This window comes from Molothrus aeneus, chromosome 18 (assembly GCF_037042795.1).
Source record: "Molothrus aeneus isolate 106 chromosome 18, BPBGC_Maene_1.0, whole genome shotgun sequence".
In the NCBI taxonomy this organism is placed as follows: domain Eukaryota; kingdom Metazoa; phylum Chordata; class Aves; order Passeriformes; family Icteridae; genus Molothrus; species Molothrus aeneus.
In genome coordinates this window covers 1,511,225-1,533,191 of record NC_089663.1, presented here as the reverse complement: position 1 = coordinate 1,533,191, position 21,967 = coordinate 1,511,225, and the positions used below count along the sequence as shown (strand labels likewise).

General features: G+C 44.8%; 1 protein-coding gene across 3 annotated transcripts in view; it reads left to right on the top strand.

Annotated features, from left to right (window-relative positions):
• Nucleotides 1-21,967, top strand: part of MTMR3 (myotubularin related protein 3) — a 75,917-nt gene that overhangs the window by 18,326 nt on the left and 35,624 nt on the right. For all 3 annotated transcript variants that reach the window (XM_066561966.1, XM_066561967.1, XM_066561965.1), the window contains 4 exons: nt 13,803-13,880; nt 17,711-17,784; nt 18,151-18,240; nt 19,766-19,882. In XM_066561966.1, coding sequence (XP_066418063.1) covers nt 17,782-17,784; nt 18,151-18,240; nt 19,766-19,882 — 210 coding nt within the window. In that variant the 5' untranslated portion in view covers nt 13,803-13,880; nt 17,711-17,781. The remainder of the gene's footprint in view (nt 1-13,802; nt 13,881-17,710; nt 17,785-18,150; nt 18,241-19,765; nt 19,883-21,967) is intronic.

Here is a 21,967-nt window from a genome sequence, read left to right as displayed (position 1 = left end):
CCTTCCTTGTTTACTCACTGTGCAATTCCATGTAACAGCTTAGGCCAAAAATCCAGCACTGAGCCTGTCAGCCTGTCAAGGGTCCCTTCCCTTACAGCAGCACTTCCACACCAGTGCTCTGACTTCTGAAATGTGTGAAATAGTAAAATACCAGAACAGGCCACTCTGTCCTACCTGTTCTTGCAGGATCTGTTTTTCAGCACCCAACTCAGTAGCAACTGGAGAAGAGAAATCTTTAGTTCAAGCCTCAAGTTGTTCAGGCTGAACATGGAAGTTTAGGTGCTGGTTCATGGTGGCATTTTTATTTTGGAGGCCTCTCCCATCAGGGAATTCCTGTGGAACAGTTCTGGCAGCCGGACCTGGAGCTGATGCAGAGGGTTCACATCTCTAAGCTAATGACACACAAGTGGTACTTTAATAAACATACAGACCATGGATCCTTGTTCTTCCTTGACAGACTCATCTGAGCTTCCAGCTAAGCTTTTCTGCAGAAAGATGTAATCTTCCATCCAGGAGAGGGAGTTGGGCTATTTTTTGGCATTTGAATCTAAATGAGCAAAATTGTGCAGGCTCTGAAATACAAGACCTGAATGCTGAGGTTGTTCCTGCAGTGAGCTGTTATTTATCTAAATTACAGATGCTTTTTCATCTCAGCTCTGAGCATTTGCTTCTACATTTGTCTTCACATGTAGATTTGTGTTCCATCAGCTGCATAACCTTCTGAAATAAAGGCTTACAGTAAAAGCAAGGCACACTTAAGTATTCTGAGCATTGTTCTTACCCTTGTTGTTTTTGCTCTAAGCATTAAGTTTGCCTTTGCCTTTGAGTATTTCTCTGAAGCTGGGCTCAGATTCCGGCTTTAATACTGGAATTGATTGTCAGGAAAGGATATTCCTGGTGATCCTCAAACCTCAGCTGGAGAATCCAAGGAACACCTGGATGTAGTGGGACTGTGCCAGTGGGGGCTTGCACTCCCTGATGTGCTGCTCTCCACTCATTCCAATTGTTCTGGATTTATTTATTTTTTTTGCATATTGATCTTGGTTCTTTGAGTGCAAATGGGAATGTACAAAGGGGCAGAAGTAGCTTCTGTTGTTTTGTAGTTGGGTATTCAGCCTTGTTTGTGTGACATGAATCTGGTGGGGAGTTGGTGTCTCTGAAGGAAAGCTTTCTGGGAAGTTCATCCCCCTGGATCTGGTGGCAAGTGTTCCTGCAGGCAGCCTGGAGAGGTACGGGAAGGGGAGGAATTCCTGCCCTCTCTTGGTCTGGATTTTGGCCAGAGATTGCACCTCATCAGAGGTTTAAGGAGCTCCTTGAGTACCTGAGCAAAGGGAGGCTCAGAATTGTGTTTGTTCATTTCCAGCAGCTCCATCCTGTGTGTGCAGCATGACCCAGGGTGTCAGCTGAGCTCAGGGGCTTTTGCTTTTAATTTCATCAGAGGAAAGGCAGTGAGGCAGGACCCAAACCCCAACGTTTGTTGCTCCTTATTTATATTGTAACTACTTTTTTAAACCAAAATTTACCAGATTTACTTTTTCACTCCAAGCAAATGCACCTTGAATATTTTATTCTCATGGGTTTAATGCACATTTCTCAGAGTTCATGTTTAGTAAGTACAGACTTGGTTTTGATACTCAGGTGCTTATCAGAGGGTGCTTCAAATGGAATGATAGAGATCAAAAATAGATTGATTTAGTTGATCTTCATTTTACTGTGGAGTGCCACTTTTGTGGATTTAATTGAAACTTGAGATCTGCAAGTCACAGGTAAGAACTGCAGTGCTACAAATGTGACTTGTGCTATTTTCACTTCTTTGGGAAAGCTTGTGGGTTAATGCACACGTGCTCTTGTATGTTTTTAATGCACACATTAGTGCACACGTGCTCTTGTATGTTTTAATGCACACATTAATGCACACGTGCTCTTGTATGTTTTTAATGCACACATTAATGCACACCTGCTCTTGTATGTTTTAAATGCACACATTAATGCACACGTGCTCTTGTATGTTTTTAATGCACACATTAATGCACACATTAATGCACACATGCTCTTGTATGTTTTTAATGCACACATTAATGCACACATTAATGCACACATGCTCTTGTATGTTTTTAATGCACACATTAGTGCACACATGCTCTTGTGTTTTTAATGCACACATTAATGCACACATTAGTGCACACGTGCTCTTGTATGTTTTTAATGCACACATTAATGCACACCTGCTCTTGTATGTTTTTAAGGCACACATTAATGCACACGTGCTCTTGTGTTTTTTTAATGCACACATTAGTGCACACGTGCTCTTGTGTGTTTTAATGCACACATTAATGCACATGTGCTCTTGTGTGTTTTTATTGCACGCATTATTGCTCACCTGCTCTTGTATGTTTTAATGCACACATTAATGCACACGTGCTCTTGTATGTTTTAATGCACACATTAGTGCACACGTGCTCTCGTGTGTTTTTAATGCACACATTAGTGCACACGTGCTCTTGTGTGTTTTTAATGCACACATTAGTGCACACGTGCTCTTGTGTGTTTTTAATGCACACATTAATGCACACATGCTCTTGTGTGTTTTTAATGCACACATTAATGCACACATGCTCTTGTGTGTTTTTAATGCACACATTAAGGCACACGTGCTCTTGTATGTTTTAATGCACACATTAATGCACACGTGCTCTTGTATGTTTTTATTGCACACATTAATGCACACGTGCTCTTGTGTGTTTTTAATACACACATTAATGCACACATGCTCTTGTATGTTTCTAATGCACACATTAATGCACACGTGCTCTTGTATGTTTTTATTGCACACATTAATGCACACGTGCTCTTGTGTGTTTTTCTAACGTGCAATTTAAAGGGGACATGGTAAACTTACTGTAAGGATGGTTATAAATCTTTATATTCTTTAAAAAAGGTTAAGTCCTGCTGGCTGATAATGATTTAAATGCAAAAATTGAAGTGGATAGCTGCAGTCTTGCATATATGGCATACATATTTTTTAGAATCTGGAATAAAATGAAAATTACCTTCCCTGATGCATCAATAACAGAGTGAGCTGTGAACTGCTCTGACTTCTGCAATGCCTGTGGGAGAGATGTGGATGTGTTGTGTTTGGGTAATGTGAGGAAGAGCCCAAACCTTTGTTTCTTTAAAATGATGATGATTTATCTCTTAATTGCAACCAAGTCTTTCTTGGTAAATTAGGTTTGTTTTGAGTCACACAGGGAAGGAGTGAATGTTCTCTAAAGGGTAAAACATCTAAATGACTACTTAGATTCTTTGTACTTTTATTCTTCCTTCTCAGGAAGGAAGAGTGTTGTATCTACCAAAAGGAATGAGTTTCTGTAAGGAAAATAATGAGAGAGGTTTTAAATAAGTGTCTGTATATACTAATTTGTTGTGCTTTTGAAAAGGTCTTTTAGTATAAAATAGGATGCTGGAGGAATATCTCTTTTAGATAAAAACTGATCTGCTACAGAGAACTTGGTGTGGTCTGATTTAATGGCCAGGTAGGAAGGGAAATCTTCCTGTTCCCCAGAGAAACTCATTCCTGTTGGAATCATTGTTTGGATGGCAGGATTGGCCAAAGGAGATTCAGGTACCCTATAGAATTAATTCCCTTTCCCACATTTGCTGGTACCCTTCTACAGAAGGTTGGACTTCAATGACTTTTAACTTTAAATATATAAGAGAAGGGTGAGATTGTGGCTGTTAACAGGAGCTCTGTCAAGCCTTGTTTCACTGGCAGAGCTGCAGTCTGTTGCAGAACTCAATTTCAATTCCAGCTGAAGCTCTGTGTTTTGATACACATCCGTGCCTCAAGCAACCACAAACCCTTCTTTGGTGTCTCTGAAATGCCTAAATATATTTAACTTTGACTTTGTGCTGTTTAGTTTTCAGAATAAGCATATTCTGTTAATCCAAGTAAATTCCTTTCTGGCACTGAAGGGCTGTGCAACTTCAGTGTAAGGGAACAAGCCTGTGTAGTTTCAATACTATGGAAGTTGTTGTGGAGAGAGTATTTTGGGGTCTTGTCCTGAACTCAGCCCCCCTGGGCAGCCTGGGGACATAACTTTAGAAATTGTAATCATTCTTGCCTTTGACACATTCAAGATTTGAACATTGCAGAGCATCTAACTTGATTTAGTTGATGGAGGACTATTGGGCTTAAAGATCCATAAAAGTACAAAAATATGTGTTAGAGTCAACTGGTTCTGAAGCAGCACTGTTGTGTCTCTGGAGGAATGCATAGTGCAGTGTGACAAAATTAACTGCTCTATTAAAGACCTCAGTACTTCACACCAGATCCTGCTAATGTGTGTAATTGATCTTCCAAACCAGCCACGGGAATTGAAGCCCATTAAAACATTTCTCGAGGCGATCACAAGAGCTGCAAGACTCCTCCATGGGCTCCTGCCTCCCACATCAAAGGGCTGTGCTGCCTCAATCCCTGCTGGCTGCTCTGCTGAGGCTCTTGGGGAGGTGCAGTTTCACTGGATCCTCAGACAGCTCCGTGTCCCTTTCCCGTGTGCCTTCATGGACAGGACCTTTTGGAGATTCTTTTTCTTTGCCTGCTGTTTGTTTGAGTTGAGGTCTGTCTCCAGCTCTTATTTAAGTGCAGCTTGTGAATGGAAAGTAGTATTTTGCTTCTGAAATTAACTGTGACTTTCCACAAGTGGAAAAAGATAGGAATAAACAACTGTCTTAATTCTTGGAAGATACTGAAGCCATTTAACTACAGGAGGGAAAGTATTTGCTTTTCCTCCTTTTTCTTTTTGCTTTAGTGAACTGATGAGTTCTAAGGCCAGGTTGGACATTGGGGTTTGGAGCACCCTGGGACAGTGGGAGGTGTCCCTGCCCATGGCAGGGGGTGGAACTGGATGAGCTTTAAGGGCCCTTCCAACCCAAACCATTCCATGGTTCTGTGGATCAGCTGAGCAGGGAAAGGCCAGGAAGCAGCAGGTTTGCTGGAGGCAGGGTGCTCTACATTATCCAAAGATGTCCCAGTCCTGAGTGTGTCTTAATTCCTGTACAGGGAGCCAGAGCTCTTCCCTGCTGTGCCTGGCTGAGGGCAAGGCCACTGGGAATCTTCTCCCTCTGTAACTTCACTGGGAACTGCTGAAAGTTTGGAGAAGCTGGAACCTGCAGTGGGCTGATGGAAATGCCTGGTGGTTCTCCCTAGAAGGAGTTGCTGCTCAAGTGCAGGGAGGGCAGGACCCTGTTCTGGTAAATCCTGGGTGTGCCTGGAACTTGCTGGGTAAACAGGACCCAGCAGAAAGCTCTGTGCAGTCCCTTGAGCTGCTGGGCTCTCCTGACACAGCTCCTGCTGTCCCCTTATCATGGACAAGCACACTTGGCTTTATCTCCTCCAAATTTGACTTCTGCAGTATTTGCACACATGGAGCTTCTGGTGAATGGTGAGTGCCCTGGTGGCTTGGCAGCCTCGTGGGTGATGGCCAAACAAGTGTGTGGAAAGCTCTCTAGGAAACAGCTTTTTGTGAGCCTAAAAAAGCTACTCTGATCCTTGATTAGTTCCTGAAATGTGCAATTTAGGGGGTCACTTCATCAAAAAGGGTTGCTTGTAGCTAAATAAAGCTGTCTCTCAACTTGGGTCAGCTCTTTCAATATGGTTATTTTATTCTGTTCAGGATTGCTTTGCATGGACTAATAAGGGAATACCTGAACTCAAGGCTTTTTTTGGTTTGAGTTAATTACTATTTTATACTATAAATAATGCAGTGATCAAACATACTTGTCCCCTGCCATGGTGATTGAAGGGAAGGGCTCTTCATCCTCAGGTTCCCAGATTCTGGCAGAAATACATAAATTACTCCTAAAAGCCCCTTCAATTCCCTTCAGCACGGAATGCAGTCGTGTGCTTGACAGCTCTGAAGTGGATCAGGGCTTTGGGAGGGTGCTTGGTGTCTGAACTGTAAACTCTGCCATTCAAACTGAAACTACTTGAACATTTCACAAAGGAGTGAGCAGGCTGAGAGGTGAACGAGCTAATTGATTAGTTCTGTAAAGAACTGTCATTTCTGCAGCAGCTGAAGTGATTCTTAAGCTGCCTCCAATTCTAGAAATCGGAAATGTCTTGCAGTTTTTCAGGCTGTGCTGCTCTGGGAGCAAACTGCAGAGTGGTGGTTCCAAGATCTGCTCTCTGGGTTAGTTGTGTGTTGTGTTGAGGAGTTGGAATATGCCATGATGGCTCTGAAATGCCAGACGTGTGGGAAATAAGGAAGGGGGGTGTTTAGTTTGGGAGGAGCATGGGAGCAGTACCCTTTCTGCTGGCACACCATGCTCAGGGGATAGCAGCATAGTCTGTTTTAAAGCAAAACCACCTCAATACCACACCAAAAAGGCATTTTTGGAGTGTGCCACAATGTTACCAAGTGCTGGGTTAGTTTGAAATATTAACTTTGCAGTGGTGTAAGGTGATCCAGTGCGAGTCCTGGAACACGGAGCCTCCCGATGGCTGCTGTTCCTCGATGGAGGCACTGAGGGTGGATGTGAGCATCTCCTGTGGCCTCCTTGACAGGACAGGTCTTTTCAATGCCACTGAAGAATGAATGGATTAAAGCTTTACCCATAATTACATTGTGCAAGGTGTGCAAGCAGGAGGAGGGATGTCTCATTCTAGGTCTTGCTAACAGCAAACAGATTTTTGTGTCCTGCCCATCCCAGGCTGTGCAGCACAGCAGTGCTGGAGAGGGGGTTTGGCAGAGTGTGCAGGGACAGACCCAGGGAATGGCTCCCACTGCAGAGGGCAGGGCTGGATGGGATATTGGGAATTAGGAATTGTTCCCTGGCAGGGTGGGCAGGCCCTGGCACAGGTGCCCACCCTGGATCCCTGGCAGTGCCCAAGGCCAGGCTGGACATTGGGACAGTGGGAGGTGTCCCTGCCATGGCAGGGCTGGCACTGGATGGGCTTTAAGGTCCCTTCCAACCCAAACCATTCCATGATTGCTGGGCTTTTGTGGGGACCAAGGTCCCCATTAGGAACACCTTGTAATAACTTAGGCATTTATTTCTCAGAGCATGAATGGATTATTAATAACAGGTATTTGCTGTTGCAGAGAATTGTCTTACAGCAAAAGCATCCAGTGGTGCTTTGTTAAACCGATTTTCAAAGTTTTATGCCAGAAAAAGTGTGGTGAAAATGAGGTCAGCTGAGAGCTGTGACTGTGTGTGTTGTCCTGAGGAACTTCAGGTTGGGAGAAAAGTCCCATGGGAGTGCATCTTGAAACTCCAGAGGAACTTTCAAATCACAGGTTCTTCCTATTTTCAAACCCTTCTTTCTGTTCTTTATTCCTTGTCGGGGTCTGTGGTGCTGCTGTTGGGAAATGCCAGCAGGTGAGGAGCTGTCCTGGGCAGTGTGGGCTGCTGCCCCTTCCCTTGACAGGAGGGCCTGAGCTGCAGCAAGATGTGCCTGGAGGAGGGAAGGGGATGAAGAAGTGTTCTGGGAGGATGAGTAAAACCTTGGAGACTTTGATTAACAGCCACTTCTCCCTGTTTGCTGCCTTCCTTCTAGAAAGGCAGAAAGATGGGAGGGAGTGTGACTCATGGCAAATGGGCTGTGAGGACCTTAATGGAAAAATGGGAACTGTGAGCAGCAAATGATTCCCTTCTTTCTCCATTATGCCTTTTCAAATGGAAACTTCTGCTGCCTGCTCTAACCTTGCTGTTTGTTTCATAACTCCAGTCTGATATTTCCCTGCATTTCATGGCTCTTTGGTTACCTGTTGACATAAATCCCCTTCCCAGCACACCTGGTCACCTTTCCAGTCTAGAACCTCCACAAATCCACTGTGTCTGTGTCCTGTCAGCTTCCAGAAATCCAGATTCAGTTCCCTTCCTTCCAGCTTTCTCCACAGTTCAGACTGATCTGTGTAGCTGTTGGTCCTTGGTAGCTGTTCCTCCTCTGTCGTGCCCATAAAATGGAGCAATATGGAGAAATTGAAATAAAAGGAAAATTATAGACATGGTACAGAAGATCTCTGATGGGTAAATTGTATCCTGGCTTATGTGGGAATAATTGCAGCTTCTGGATCCCAGGGTTTTATCCAAATGAAAAAAGAATTAAAAGAAAAGAGAACCTGAAATTTTGTAAGAAAAAGTGACATTTTGTTGTGGATTTTGGTTTCAGGCTGCTGTGGTGTTTTGACCTGGGTTGTTTTGAGATCAGTGAAGGAAAATACTGATGTAGAGTCTTTTATTTGTGAGCACTTTCCTAAAAAGTCTCTTTTTTGGGAATAATTAATGCTGTTATCCCAGCTAAGTATTGATTTTTATTCTAGACATCAGTTATGGAAAAAATGGATCTTTCCCAATGCAAAATCAAATTTGTCTGTGCTATCTGTTGCTATCAGACCCCCAGAAGTGCTTCTCTTTCCTTCTTCTGCCATTCCAAGTTCTGCTTTCCTTTCAAGATGGTTTTTTTTTTTTGCTTTAACTTTGAACTGTTGCTTCTGCATTTAATTTCTGAAGAGTGCAAGAAGTGATCTTTAACAAATCTGCAAAGATAATCAGCTTAATCAAACTGCTTTCAAAGCAGATTAATGCCACTTCCGAGTGGGAAGATGAAGGGAGCCCAAATGCCGACCTGCCATTAGTGGATGAGTCAGTGCACTGACAGATGTTGACAAAACTTTTTTGATGCTTTGGACTCTTCTAATTAATTTTATTCTTCACTCATAAAAGCAGAGAGAACAGAAAGGGGAATGAGATCTTTTCAAAATGCTCTGATGCAGGACAGCTCCATGGGTGCTGTGGGAACGGGGGAAGTTCCCTGGGGCTGTTCTGCTCTCCCTGTCAGGTATTTGAGCGTGGCTGTGTGCAATCCTACATATCCAGCTGGAATGATGTCATTTCCTTCAGGGGAGTGGATGATGGACAGGATGGAGACAGCTGGGGTTGTTCAGCCTGGAGCAAAGGAGCCTCAGGGGGGCCCTTGTGGCTCTGCACAGCTCCTGCCAGGAGGGGACAGCCGGGGGGTCGGGCTGTGCTCCAGGGAACAGGGACAGGAGCAGAGGGAACGGCCTCAGGCTGGGCCAGGGCAGGGCAGGGTGGATTTTGGGGAATATTTCCTCATGGAAAGGGTTGTCCAGGCCTGGCACAGCTGCTCAGGCCAATGCTGCTGTTCCCATCCCTGGAGAGATCTAACAGCACTGTGAATGTGGCTCTTGGGGACATGGGGCAGCTTGGTGAACACAGTGGTGCCAAATCAGTGGCCTCAATTGTCTTTTTCAACTTTAAAGGTTCTGTGACACGTGGCACTAAAAACCAGGAAATGCCTCCCTGAGGATCAGCATTCCTTCTTCTCCTTGTGCACACTTTCAAACTTTCTATTAAGGATCAGCCTTGCCCCATCCAGCCTGGGAGTGGCTGCACTCCCAGTACTCCCATCCATCCCTCTGTGGCTCCAGCCTGGCCAGCAGCTGACCACATCCCCCAGCTGGTGGGCAGTGATAGCAGCACTGTGTTCCTGCTCCTGAGCACGCTAAGACTTGTGTAAAAATAGCAGGGAAAGCAAGCTCAAATCCACCAGGAAGAACAGAAAAAGGAGAGAGGAGGAGAAGAACAACCTGTGAGCTAAAGTGAGCAGCCAAAGCCAGAGGTGATGAAAGAAATGGGGGCTGTGTGGTAATGCTGTGCAAGAGAAGGTTCCCCTCATGGCAGAGCTGGGTCAGTGGGAACAACGATTTTGGGAAGTTCAAAATGTAAACAGGAATGCAGAACTTCTCACCAAAAACCACACTTGCATCATGTTAGGTTGAGACATGGTGTGGCACAACTGGTGTGGAAATGCCATATTTTGGCAAAGGGAGGGGAAAATACATCTTCAAAATAGTCAATTAGTAGGAAAAAGCTTCATTTGGTTGTGTTTGTTTACATCTTTATGAGGATAACTGGCAGCTAGAGAAAATCTGGATTTGTTTTTCTCCCCAGTTATTTTTCCCTTGTGCCATTTCCATGCTTATCAAATCATGGCTCTCCTGCTTTGGCTGATAAAACCTTTCAGCAAAGAAACTGTAGAGACAACTTTCCAGTCACCTAATTAAACAAACATGTTGATTGAAACTTCTCCAGAGTGCTTTTCCTAGCAATTTGCCAATGTTTTATTAAAATAAATGTCAAGAAAAACACAGTCACAGGCTCAAATAATTTAGATGTTGGAGTTCCTGTAGTCCATCACTGCTCTGAGTAGGGCTGGCTTTGATGTTGGGTTGGGTATCCCTTGGAATCCCAGGCTTGGGGTATGGCCAGGGATGAAAGTTTTACAATTTGGAAACAATTATTTGGAATTTCCCCCTCCAGCTGTGCTATTACTTGTGTTTCACTGTGTGATTGATACACAGTGCAAATACTCTACTTCTCCATAATGTCTTCCAAGAAAAAAACTGGAGGCAAAACCTTTGTGCTGAACGTTCACCCAGTGCTCAGGTTCCCAAAATAGGCACCAGAGCAGGATCTCAGAGGATGACTTGAAGGAAAAGTGAAGTGTTCCTAATCCCCTTCATCCTGGAGCAGAGTCACTGGTGACATGTTTGAATTGGGCAGGGCCAGATGTCCTTGGGCAGCTGTGCTGGAGTCAGGGGAGGGGACTGTGCCCTGCCCAGGTGAGACCCCACCTGCAGAGCTGCCCCAGCCCTGGGGCCAGCACAGCAGGGCCCTGGAGCTGCTGGAGTCTACAGGAAACCATGGAGATGCTCCAAGGGCTGGAGCCAGGCTGGGAGAGCTGGGGGTGCTCACCTGGAGAGGAGAAGGCTCCAGGGACACCTCAGAGCCCCTTGCAGGGCCTAAAGGGGCTCCAGGAGAGCTGCAGAGGGACTGGGGACAAGGGATGGAGGGACAGGACCCAGGGAATGGCTCCCACTGCCAGAGGGCAGGGATGGATGGGATCTTGGGAATGAGGAATTGTTCCCTGGCAGGGTGGGCAGGCCCTGGCACAGGTGCCCAGAGCAGCTGGGGCTGCCCCTGGATCCCTGGCAGTGCCCAAGGCCAGGCTGGACATTGGGGCTGGGAGCAGCCTGGGACAGTGGGAGGTGTCCCTGCCCATGGCAGGGGTGGCACTGGGTGGGCTTTGAGGTCCCTTCCCACCCAAACCATTCTCTGCTAAACCAAACCAGCTCTGAGAGTGTGACAGCCCAGTAAAGGTGCTGCAAAGCCCATTTTTAAATGACACACTTGACTCAGGATTTAGTGAAAGGATCCTGTCCCTTTTCCATCTCCTCCCCTTGTCTTTCCTGATGGTGCTGGATCCCTTCTGAGGCTCCCACAGCTGAGGTGCTGGGAGCCCCTGGAGGGGGTGGCTGCATCCCTGTCCTGAGGGGCAGCTCCCTGGGCTGTGCTGGGCAATGTTCATTAAACAGCTGCTCCCCACCTTGCACTGCTCCCATCAGCACTTGGTGCTTTGGACCAGCAGAACTCCTAGCAAGGTTTCTTCTTACAGGCAGCTTTTGCCCTTATTTTGGCAGGAGTTGTTGACTTAGGAAGTGATAACAGTGGAGGTTCTTATCAGAGCCCAGCAGCCTTGCAGCAGGAATGCTGATGAGCGTGTCGGGGGGGTTCGCTCAGCTCTGGCAGCAAGAAAGCGGAATTGTTAATGCTTATATTGGACCAGTTTTGTCCTGTTTTGAAACTTCTTGACAAAACTCTTGAGATTTGGTGGCTTCTTCCAAGCCTCATTAAAATCAATAAAAAGCTTGTTGCAGATTTTGTGAAGGTTTTTTTTTTTTTTTTTTCCTCGTTTGGACTGAAACCACACAAAATCAGTCCAGCTCCTGCACCCGAAATGTGTATCTTGCCTTTTGAAAAGCAAATACGTGGCCAGAACAGTGTCTCTGAGGAGTCATTCTAGAGTTGTATAGTCTGCCTTCAGAGCTTTTTCTGTGTGTTTAATAAACTTGCTCCATATTCCTCTCAAAGGTGACTTTGTATCAACAGGCAGCTGTGAAGTTGTACTTGTTGCACGCTCAAGCTGGTACCTCACGGTCCAACTGTGCCCATTCCCACCTGGCTGCTGGGATTGATAGTCAACCCATAAAATTGTTGGGATTGGTGTTTGACTTGTTGGCTGAGAGAGATTTTTTTAAAATAAAAACAAAGTTGACCTGTGCAGGTAATGAAATGTTGCTTTTAGAAACTGTTTTATGAAATGGTAAATCAAAGTTTAGCTGAGGTTTTGGACAGCTGGCATTGACATAGGGGCTTTCTGTTCGAGCACATCCTCAGCTCCCTGTTTGTATAAATACTGAGATTCCATGAGATTCCCTACAGTGTCCATCATGTGAGATGGTACAGTTCCTTCTGGTGCATATCAATTTGTATTAAATCTTAGAATCATGCAAAACCTGCATGGGAAGGGACCCCCAGGGATCATTGATCCAGCCCCTGACCCTGCCCAGACCCCCAACACTCCCACCCTGTCCATCCCTGGCAGCTCCCCTCAGTGTCCTCTGCTCCAGCTGAACATTCCCAGTGCCCTCAGCCCCTCCAGACCCTTCCCCATCCTCGTGCCCCTCCTTTGGTCCATCTCCAGCAGCTTTAGATCCTTCTGACATCGAGGTGGAACTGTCCCCGCACTCGAGGAGAGGCCACTCCAGAGCAGAGCTGGACAGGCCCCTCCCTCACCCAGCTGGTGATGCTGGGCCTGGGGCACAGCTCCTTGAAATGCACAATTTTTGATGCACAACTTCTTAAATCTTCCTTTCTACTCTGTCAGTGCTAAAATTACATCTCCTTTTTCTCTGTATTACTTCTTTTCCTTGTCATAAGCCATAAACTAAAGGACACAATGAACACAAAATACAAAAGTATTTTATTTCATTTACCAGAATGTGAAAATTATCAGTAGTTGTGGCACATCAAAGTACAGGGAAACTGTTTCCAGCAGCAGGATTATATGGTGGAGAATTGGACTTTCCAGGCATAGCCAGATGCTACTGGGAGAGAGCCAAGTTCCTGTGAGGAGCAAACCTTTGGGCACAAGGCAGTGGTGTCCCATCAGTTTGGGTGCTTTAAGAGCAGTGGGGTTAGTCTGGAACTTTCAATTTTAGTGTTTGGGTATTTTAGCATGAAATTTTATGTCCTTCTGATGCCACAGGAGATATCTGTTGGTCCTGTTGGAGTGACTGTAGGAATGAAGCAGATCAGATATTTTCTCCATCTAATTTTTGACAAATGTGTATTTCTGGCACACTTATCTCATTTTTGATGCAGTAAGTGTTTTGTAGAGCACTTGGAAATCCAAAGGAAAGGGCTTGGCAGGAGTGGCCTGGTGAGCATTGCTGATCCCTGGGATTTTTGCAGCACTGGACCAAAGCACATGGGCAGCAACCACTCTTTGGGGGTCTTCATTGGCTTTCTTGGGGTCAGAAATTCCAGTTGCAGTGTAAAATTAAACCCACTTTGAAGATCAATATAAATCCAGTGGGATCTCCTATAAAACTCTCTCCTGTAGCTGGCATTGTGAAGTAATTTAGGCTTTGTTTACTCATTTATGAAAACTCTGAATTGCTTTGTGGCCACAATTTCAGAGCTGCTCCTTGCCAGAAGAGAGGCCTTATCCACAGGTGTCCATCAGAGTCCAGTTCTGGAATTCCCTCTCTGGGCATCTTAAGCTCTTGTTACCACTCCAAGGCACTCAGACTTTTTCTTTTCCCCCTTGAATTAATCCAAACTCCCCCCAGAGTGGAGTGTCCTGTCTAGAATAAAGGTTCAAAAGTGGTGTTTTGAAGGGAAGTTCATGTTTTAAAGTGTTGTCTTTGTGTTTGCAGCTGCCAATGTGAAGTATCAGAAGAGAACAGTTGGAACTTTCTGGGACAAGAGAGGACTGTTTATTCTCTCATTCTTTGGTAAGATCAGCTGCTTGTTTGTGCATTCTGTGCTCATCATTGATTATTCTCTTAATTTAATCAAATGTTTTCCAAGATCTTAGATAAAAAATTAGTATTTCAACGAGTTGGAGTTTGCAACCTTTAATTATTGAACAAGAAGGTTCCTGACTCTTAGTTGTGCCCAAGCTTCCAACACAATTCTTTGTCCTGCTCCTGTTCCTGACCAATGTGCCAATATCTGTGTTGGCAGCTGCTCTCCCAGTCAGTCCTGGTGAGAGCTGCTCAGTCCCTGCAGCCTGTGGTGTCAGGAAAGAGGAGAAACCTCCCTGTCAGGACTGAGAGGAGGGAAACTGAGTATTTCTCCTTATCTCAAAGTTTCCTTCCACCTGCCAGAGGAGGAGAAGTGTTTTCAGCTTGCTACAGAAGCATCTTCTGCTCAAGGTACAGCACATTCCTGAATGTTCAATTCTCAAATTTTCTAATGTTCCTTTGCCAAAAAATTTGCATTCTAAACTCAGAGGGCAGCTGTGCCATTGTATGTAAACAGCTCAGGGGTCAGCTCAGTCTGATTTTGATATTAAAATACATGGAATTCAATGGGGAAGGTAAGGGAACAAAGTTAATGCTTGGATTCTTCCTTTTTCCTTTTTTCCCTCCAGTTTTTCTTGCTGTAAGTCCAACTGTATTTAAATATATGTGAATCTAAATGATCCTTTCTTTAGCTAATCTTTTTTGTTTAGATTCACTGGCAAACAGATGGTTATTGCTACTCTTAATTATGCACATAATTTAAACCAGAAGGTGCATCTGAAACAAAAGGTAATTAAGATGTTCCCATAGAGGCTGAGCAGAGTCTGAGGTTACAACCTTTGCTCATCATTTATCCTTTCAAGCAGAACATAAGGATGGAGAATTGACAGGACCATTCTCTTTTTTGACATAATTTAACACACATGGAATTGCAGGTAAAAGGGCAGACAGTAAATTGATAGCATCACCTTTTTTTGGCCTCAGTCCTGACCAAACCCAGCATTTGTACCAATAAAGCCAAGTTTTATTTCACTGCTCTGTGTATAAGCTGGCTGCTGTTTTTATGTGATCCTATTGATAAGGAGGAGCCTGAATTAAGGCTGCTTTCCTGGCCAGGTTTTTAACTGAGCTGTGTTTGTACCTTTCCATTTCACTTCTGGAAAATGGGTTTTACTGTCAGGGCACAGCTGCAGTTGAACAAAATGAGAATTCTCCTTCCATTCTGCAGTCCTAAAAGAGGTGTGGATCAGCCTGAGACTGGATTTGTGCAGGACTTGCTGCTGGGCTGGCCTTGTCCCCAGCTGTCCCTCAGAGCAGCAGGGTGGGCAATGATGAAGGGTTCAGGAGTGCTTTTGGAGTTGCTGGTATGAGGAATGTTCTTTCTTCCAAGGCTTCTAAAGCCAGAAATGCCCTTATGAGGTGGCAGCAGTCCCTGGCATCCTCCTTCTGTTGCCATGGGAAGAGTTTGGTGAGCTGGGAATGGCTTAGAAAGCTTTGGGATAGAAGGAAGTGTGGATTCAGGTGTGGTTTGGGCTGTCCTGAGCAGTGTGTGCTGCACCCAGAGCTGCTCCCTTTCCTTTTGCTCAGCCCAGTGACCTTGAGCTGCTGGAGGGAGCGGGCTCAGCTCGTGGATCTGATGGGAAAGGAAAGATTTCTCTCCAAATATTCACTGTCCAGCACCTCAGAGAGCCTCACTCCAACAATTCAGCCTTTTTTGCTATTTCTGTCAGCAATTTTCAGCATTCCTTTGGTGGCAGGGAAGTTGCTGAAGCATTTCACTGATGCCCAGCAGCAGCCAGAGCAAAGTCTTTGCTTTAGAACCAGTCCTATAACTCCTTGTACCATTCATCTTGGCAGCATCACCCTTTGCCTCTGATAGTCCTGATCCAAACTGAAACAGGCAGATTTTTTTTTTTCCACACAGCTTTCCCAAAATTCACCTTAAAAAGGAAGATTCTCACATGGAAAAAGCCACACTGTCACAGTAGAAGCTGTTCTGCACTGATTTCAGGAGTTACATTGAAACTTGGTGTTTTGGGTAGTCTCTGCTGGATTTTAGGAGCACAGCTGTAAGATATTGAGAAAGACTCAATTTTCTAAGCTAATACTGTTTTTATTAATATGTAGGTGGTTATATAATAAACTTATAAATTACATATATCTAATCAAACTGAAGTATGAAAGAATTTTTTCCAGCATAGTGCCTATTAAATTAAAACTATCATCAGAGATACTAAGCAAACTTCAAATTTATAATAAAGCAGAGTTTTAAAATTAAGTTGGTGCTTCTTTGATAATTGTGTGTGAAGCTGAAGGAGTTCCTTGAAATAAAGAGATATTTTTTATATCATACTATCCTGGAATGGTTTGGGTGGGAAGGGACCTTAAAGCCCATCCAGTGCCACCCCTGCCATGGCAGGGACACCTCCCACTGTCCCAGGCTGCTCCCAGCCCTGTCCAGCCTGGCCTTGGGCACTGCCAGGGATCCAGGGGCAGCCCCAGCTGCTCTGGGCACCCTGTGCCAGGGCCTGCCCACCCTGCCAGGGAACAATTCCCGATTCCCAATATCCCATCCATCCCTGCCCTCTGGCAGTGGGAGCCATTCCCTGGGTCCTGTCCCTCCATCCCTTGTCCCCAGTCCCTCTGCAGCTCTCCCAGGATTTTAAATCTACTTTTTGCATTAATTTTTAGTGAGTCCATGGCAGTTGGAGCTCAATTCCTCATCATTTCCCCCTGTTATGTAAATAGATTGACAATCACACCTTTGTGAGGATACTGATGTGCAGCTGCTGCTCCTTTGCCCTCTGTCAATGTTCCATAGCAAGCTCAGGATGTGTCCAGGGCTCCCTGCAGTGCTGGCAGCTGATGGATTAAAGGGGTTTTCTGTGTCAGCCTCAGTACTGATAATTTGAAATACATTTATAAGTAAAGTGAGATATGAGCTCTGAGCTGAGAACTGACTGCACTCTTGTGATGTATTTTCATTTGTAAGTTTTGTGTGCCACAGTCTGCAAACCCCATAAATACCTGAGTGAATCCTGGTTGAGCAGAACAGGGAAGAACCTACCTGGATGAAAAAAGCTGAGTGTAAAATCAATCTCAAACCCAAATTGTAACTCCTGTATTCACTTCAGTCATTAAGTTCTTAACTGGATGATTTGTAAAAACCTCAGGACTGTGTTAATATTCCCAGAAAAAATTTGCAGATGATCAAAGCTTGGGGGGTTGTTGGGTAGTGGAGAGAGCAAGTCCCAGTGTACTGATCTGGAACTCTTGGAAATGTCAGTGCAGGGAAATGGATATTTTGGTACATCCACAGATGTCCAAAATCAGCCATAAGTGCAGAATGAGGATTTTTATCCCAATAAGAAGTGCAGTTCATGTGCCATAGTTGAAACAAGCTTGTTCCAGGAGGATCCAAACCCAGATCAGCCCCACCAATCCCTCTGGATTTGTATCCCACGGATTTCTGATTCACCATCTGCAGGCAACCTGGGAGAAAATTCCAGGGTATCCAGAAAAATGAACATGTTTTAATTTAAATGATATAAACAGTGGTCTAATTGCTGCCTTCAGACAGGTGTTCTCCCAGCAGCACATCCAAAGGTAATTTTTCAGGATGAACAGAAGGAACCAGATACATTTTGAAACAATTTTGGCTCTCAGGAGAGGGAGCTTCTATAGATTTCATCTTTTCATAATTACTGTTTGCTCTCAGTTTTCTAACAGCTACATTCACAGTCTTTAAAAGTTAATTTGTATTTATTTGCTAAAAGAAATGAATCTTATTTCATCATTATACTTTCCTGATTTTCCAGATTTTAGTAGGTGAAGAGCTCAAAGTATTGCAAGTAAAGACGAGGATTCCTCCTCCTGCCCAGGGCCTGTCATGGTAAGCACAGGGGCTTTGTAGGCTCTGTGACAGAGCAGAAGAGGTTTAAATGGGAAAAACATGAGGGAATTAATGTTTACATGTGGGGTTGGTGAGTTTTAGGCACAGTGCTAATGCTTTTTTCCTAATGCTGCTATAAATCTTGCAGCTTCTAATGACTTTATTCATCAGGCTGTAGGAGGGAAACTGGTTGCTAATACAAAATTGTTGGGTCCATGTTGGAGAGTTTGGAAACTTTAGTGAGTTACTGCTCCTGGGATTCTCTGGACACTTCATCCTGTGGGAGCTTTTCCTTGGCTGTGGATGGCTGGGGAAGGTGGCAGCAGGTGCCAGTGCTGCAGGTGACTGTCACACTTTGTTCCTCAGGATGAAGAGACTCAGCACAGCCTTGAATGCATCCAGGCTAATCAGATTTTTCCCAGGAAGCAGCTGATCCGAGAGGATGAGAACCTTCAGGTAATCACCACGCTGCTCCTGTTCAAATCACACTGCCTGCAGTTGGTTATGGAGTCTCTGGCCTCTTCTCTAGAATTTTAATTCACAGTTAGCACAGAAACTCATTTTCTTTCTTGGTAGGACAGAGAACTTGGGCATTTTGTTACAAGAAATTCCTTCAAGTGTCTGAAAAATAGCACTGCTACCTGTGTGTGCACTAATTCCAAGGGTAGGGTTTTATTCCACAGTTTAGAACTCTGTTGTTTTGAAAAAGCAGCACCAAGCTGATTAAACACTGCCTTGGCACCTGGTTATTATGAAGCCAAAAGTCTTCTGCTGCACAAAAAGAGATATTTTAAAATTTCTTTATTTTCCAAATTTCCTTTTGAAATCAGTTTAGTTCAAATGATTTACCATAGAATCGTGGAATAGTTTGGGTTGAAAAGGATTTCAAAGCCCACCCAGTGCCAGCCCTGCCATGGCAGGGACACCTCCCACTGTCCCAGGCTGCTCCCAGCCCCAATGTCCAGCCTGGCCTTGGGCACTGCCAGGGATCCAGGGGCAGCCCCAGCTGCTCTGGGCACCTGTGCCAGGGCCTGCCCACCCTGCCAGGGAACAATTCCTGATTCCCAATATCCCATCCATCCCTGCCCTCTGCAGTGGGAGCCATTCCCTGTGTCCTGTCCCTCCATCCCTTGTCCCCAGTCCCTCTCCAGCTCTCCTGGAGCCCCTTTAGGCCCTGTGAGGGGCTCTGAGGTGTCCCTGGAGCCTTCTCCTCTCCAGGTGAGCACCCCCAGCTCTCCCAGCCTGGCTCCATGTGGACACTCTTGCATCAACTGGAGAGTTTCATTGTAATACAAAGTATTTTTATTTGATTCAAGCTACTTTGGTGTAAAGCCAGATCAGTTTGAAGTTGAGTATTTTCACTTCCCACCAGCTCAGCTAAACTGGGCTTAAGTCACATTTTAATTAACCAGTGACAATTTCCATGTGTGGTGTAATGAACTGCAGGTTTCTGACTTTATAAAGCAGCAGCTTCTTGTGCATTTTCATCTTTACTGTGAGAAACAGGGAGCAAATGCTTGGTTTGTCCAAGCTCAGCTTTGTAGCATTTAGGGATCCAGCCTAGGCTGGTTACCTGAGCTTGCTGGGTAAATAGCAGGGAACATTTTTCATCCTGGATGTTTTGCCTACTTTGGGATGAATTTAATAACATTATGGAAATGCCACTCTCCATTAAGTAAGGAGTGAGAGCATAAATCAAGGGCTTTGTCAGCCTGCTTGCCAAAATGTGAGGATATTTTTCATAAAAATTCATTGCTTTCCCTGACCAGGCACTTACCACTCAGGAAAAGTAACATAAAATAAGGGATCATTTAAGAAAAAGGCTGCAATTAACCTCAGAGCCAACCTTACCTGATGTTCCTCCTCAGCAGCAATAACAGGGCTGAATTCTCAGCAGGCTTTGTTTGATTTCTTGTGCTGCAGGAGGGGCAGGTTTTTGGGAAATGGTGTCTGAAATGAGATTTCTGCTACCCTTGTGCAGGTGCCGTTCATTGAGCTCCACGGGGAGAGCACGGAGTACGTGGGACGGGCAGAGGATGCCATCATTGCCCTCTCCAACTACAGGCTCCACATCAAATTCAAGGAATCTGTTGTCAATGTGAGTGTTCTGATCTCAATGGAAATAATAGAATTTGGGATAAGAGTACAGTGATCCCCCCCTTTTAAGAATGAAAAATCATTTTCTGGTGTTCAAATCGATTTTTCAGGCACAATAAATGTGTGTTTAGGCACCAAAGGGTGACTCAGCAGCTCTGAAAATCAGATGTCATAAGGAAATGTCACATCCCTCAACCTTCACAGCTGGCTGTGTCAGCCACTTGTCCCCAAGCTCAGTGGGGAGAAATAGTCAGTCTTCCAAGGGGCTTTTGGAGCACCTAAACCTGGTTTGTGCCTTGCTTGGAGCTTCAGAAGGTGGGAGTGGGTCCAGCTGCTGAAGTTCTGTGCCAGATATTGAGTGGTGGTTTGAGTGCAGTCTTTGATGCAAGGAGGTCAGGAGTGGGACCTCACCTTCAATGCATTTCTTGAGGGAGTTTTATTCCTGTGTCCATTCCTGGAAATGGCTCCATCTGCACCTCCTCTGGTAGCAGACACAGTTAAATGGGTGTTGGCCAGTCCTGGGCAGTGTTGGTGCTCACACAGACCACTCTCACCAGCTGGGGACACTTGCAGGGTGGAAATCAAGGGTGTCCTGAGGAATGCCAGGGAATGACGGAGTTGCTTTATTAGAGAAGCCATTAGAGCATGAGCTGCACTTCCTGTCCTTAGGACAATTAGGGATATTGCTTTATAGGGATTTTCAATTCAGTATTTTTGAGCATAGCAGGAATTGATGGTTTTCCAAATCACGTTCCTTGATTGTGTTCAGGGAAGAGTCCAGAGAAGCTTGTGAATATTCCCATGTTAATTTTTCTTCCCTGACTTTCACATGCAGTATTCTGCCCTCTCATTCTGTGTGATATCTCATTATCATCAGCATCATTAACCAGAAATAACCAGAGTATGAGGCAGAGCAGAATATAAATAATTCTTTGTAACCATATATGAATGTCACTAATAACTTCCTATGAACTCTGCTGAAATCCAGGGCAGGGAGGGCTTGGGATGTCTTTAAAGATAAAACATTCTTCAGTAATTAAGGACCATATTTAATTCATTACTTTTGGCAATAGTAATTCTTTTGGTTATTGTTGATCAAAATTTTCATTCAGATGGTGATTTTCTAACTCAAATTTTCACGGAGTAGTTTTTGATTGAGTTCATCTTGATTCTTTCCTGCTGTTTTTATATCATCACAGCTGTTCAGCAAATACCTGTAAGAGATTCTTCATTCCTGGGCTGTGGCTTTTCCCTCTTGTTTGGTTCAATTCCCTGGCTGTGAGAATGGTGCTGTGACACCTCAGTGAGCAGCACAGAGCTCCAGATCACCTGGGCTGGGAAAGAAATCCATTCCAAGTTGTTCATGTTCCCATTGCAACAGTGCAGAAAGGGGCTGTGTGTGGAGATCTTTCCCATGGATCATTTCCTAGATCTCACTGCTAATAGGAACACGGTGTTTCAAATGCAAAAACAAAAGGTCCCACAGACCATGCATAAATTGGGGGATTAGGACATTCAGGGGTGTTGACTTATATTTATCCACGGGATAAAAGTGCAGACTCAACAGGGATCTTGGTGCATGAGGGAGCTTTGGTTCCCAGGCCCAGCTCTATTGATTCCTTAAGAAAATGTCAGGCTTTGCAGCTGCTGAGTGTTTCTGTGTAATCACTCTCCTCCCTGTAAGCTAATTGCATTGATGGGAGAATGAACATTTCAGTGGAGTTTGTGGAAGCATGGATTGCATGTAATCTCTTTCCAATGGTGGATTTTGGACACAGTACCAAAGGAAAGTCATAATGGGGGGACTTTGATGAGGAGCTGAGTTTTAGTGTGAGCTTCCTCTTGCTTGGAAAGATGGTTGGATTGGGATATTCCTCATGTCCATGGCTGCTGTGGTTCATCCCTGCTGGAGAGTGGCATAATCCTTGTCTTGTCCTCAGGCCCTGCTGCCCAAATTCTTCACACTCAGAGCACAACAATTGTGAGACAAGAGAGGGCTCAGAGGTGGCCTTCAAGACAAATCCAAAGTGTCATCAGCTGTAATTAAAAGCAAAATTTCCTTCAGACACTCCTTGTGGGTTCCATG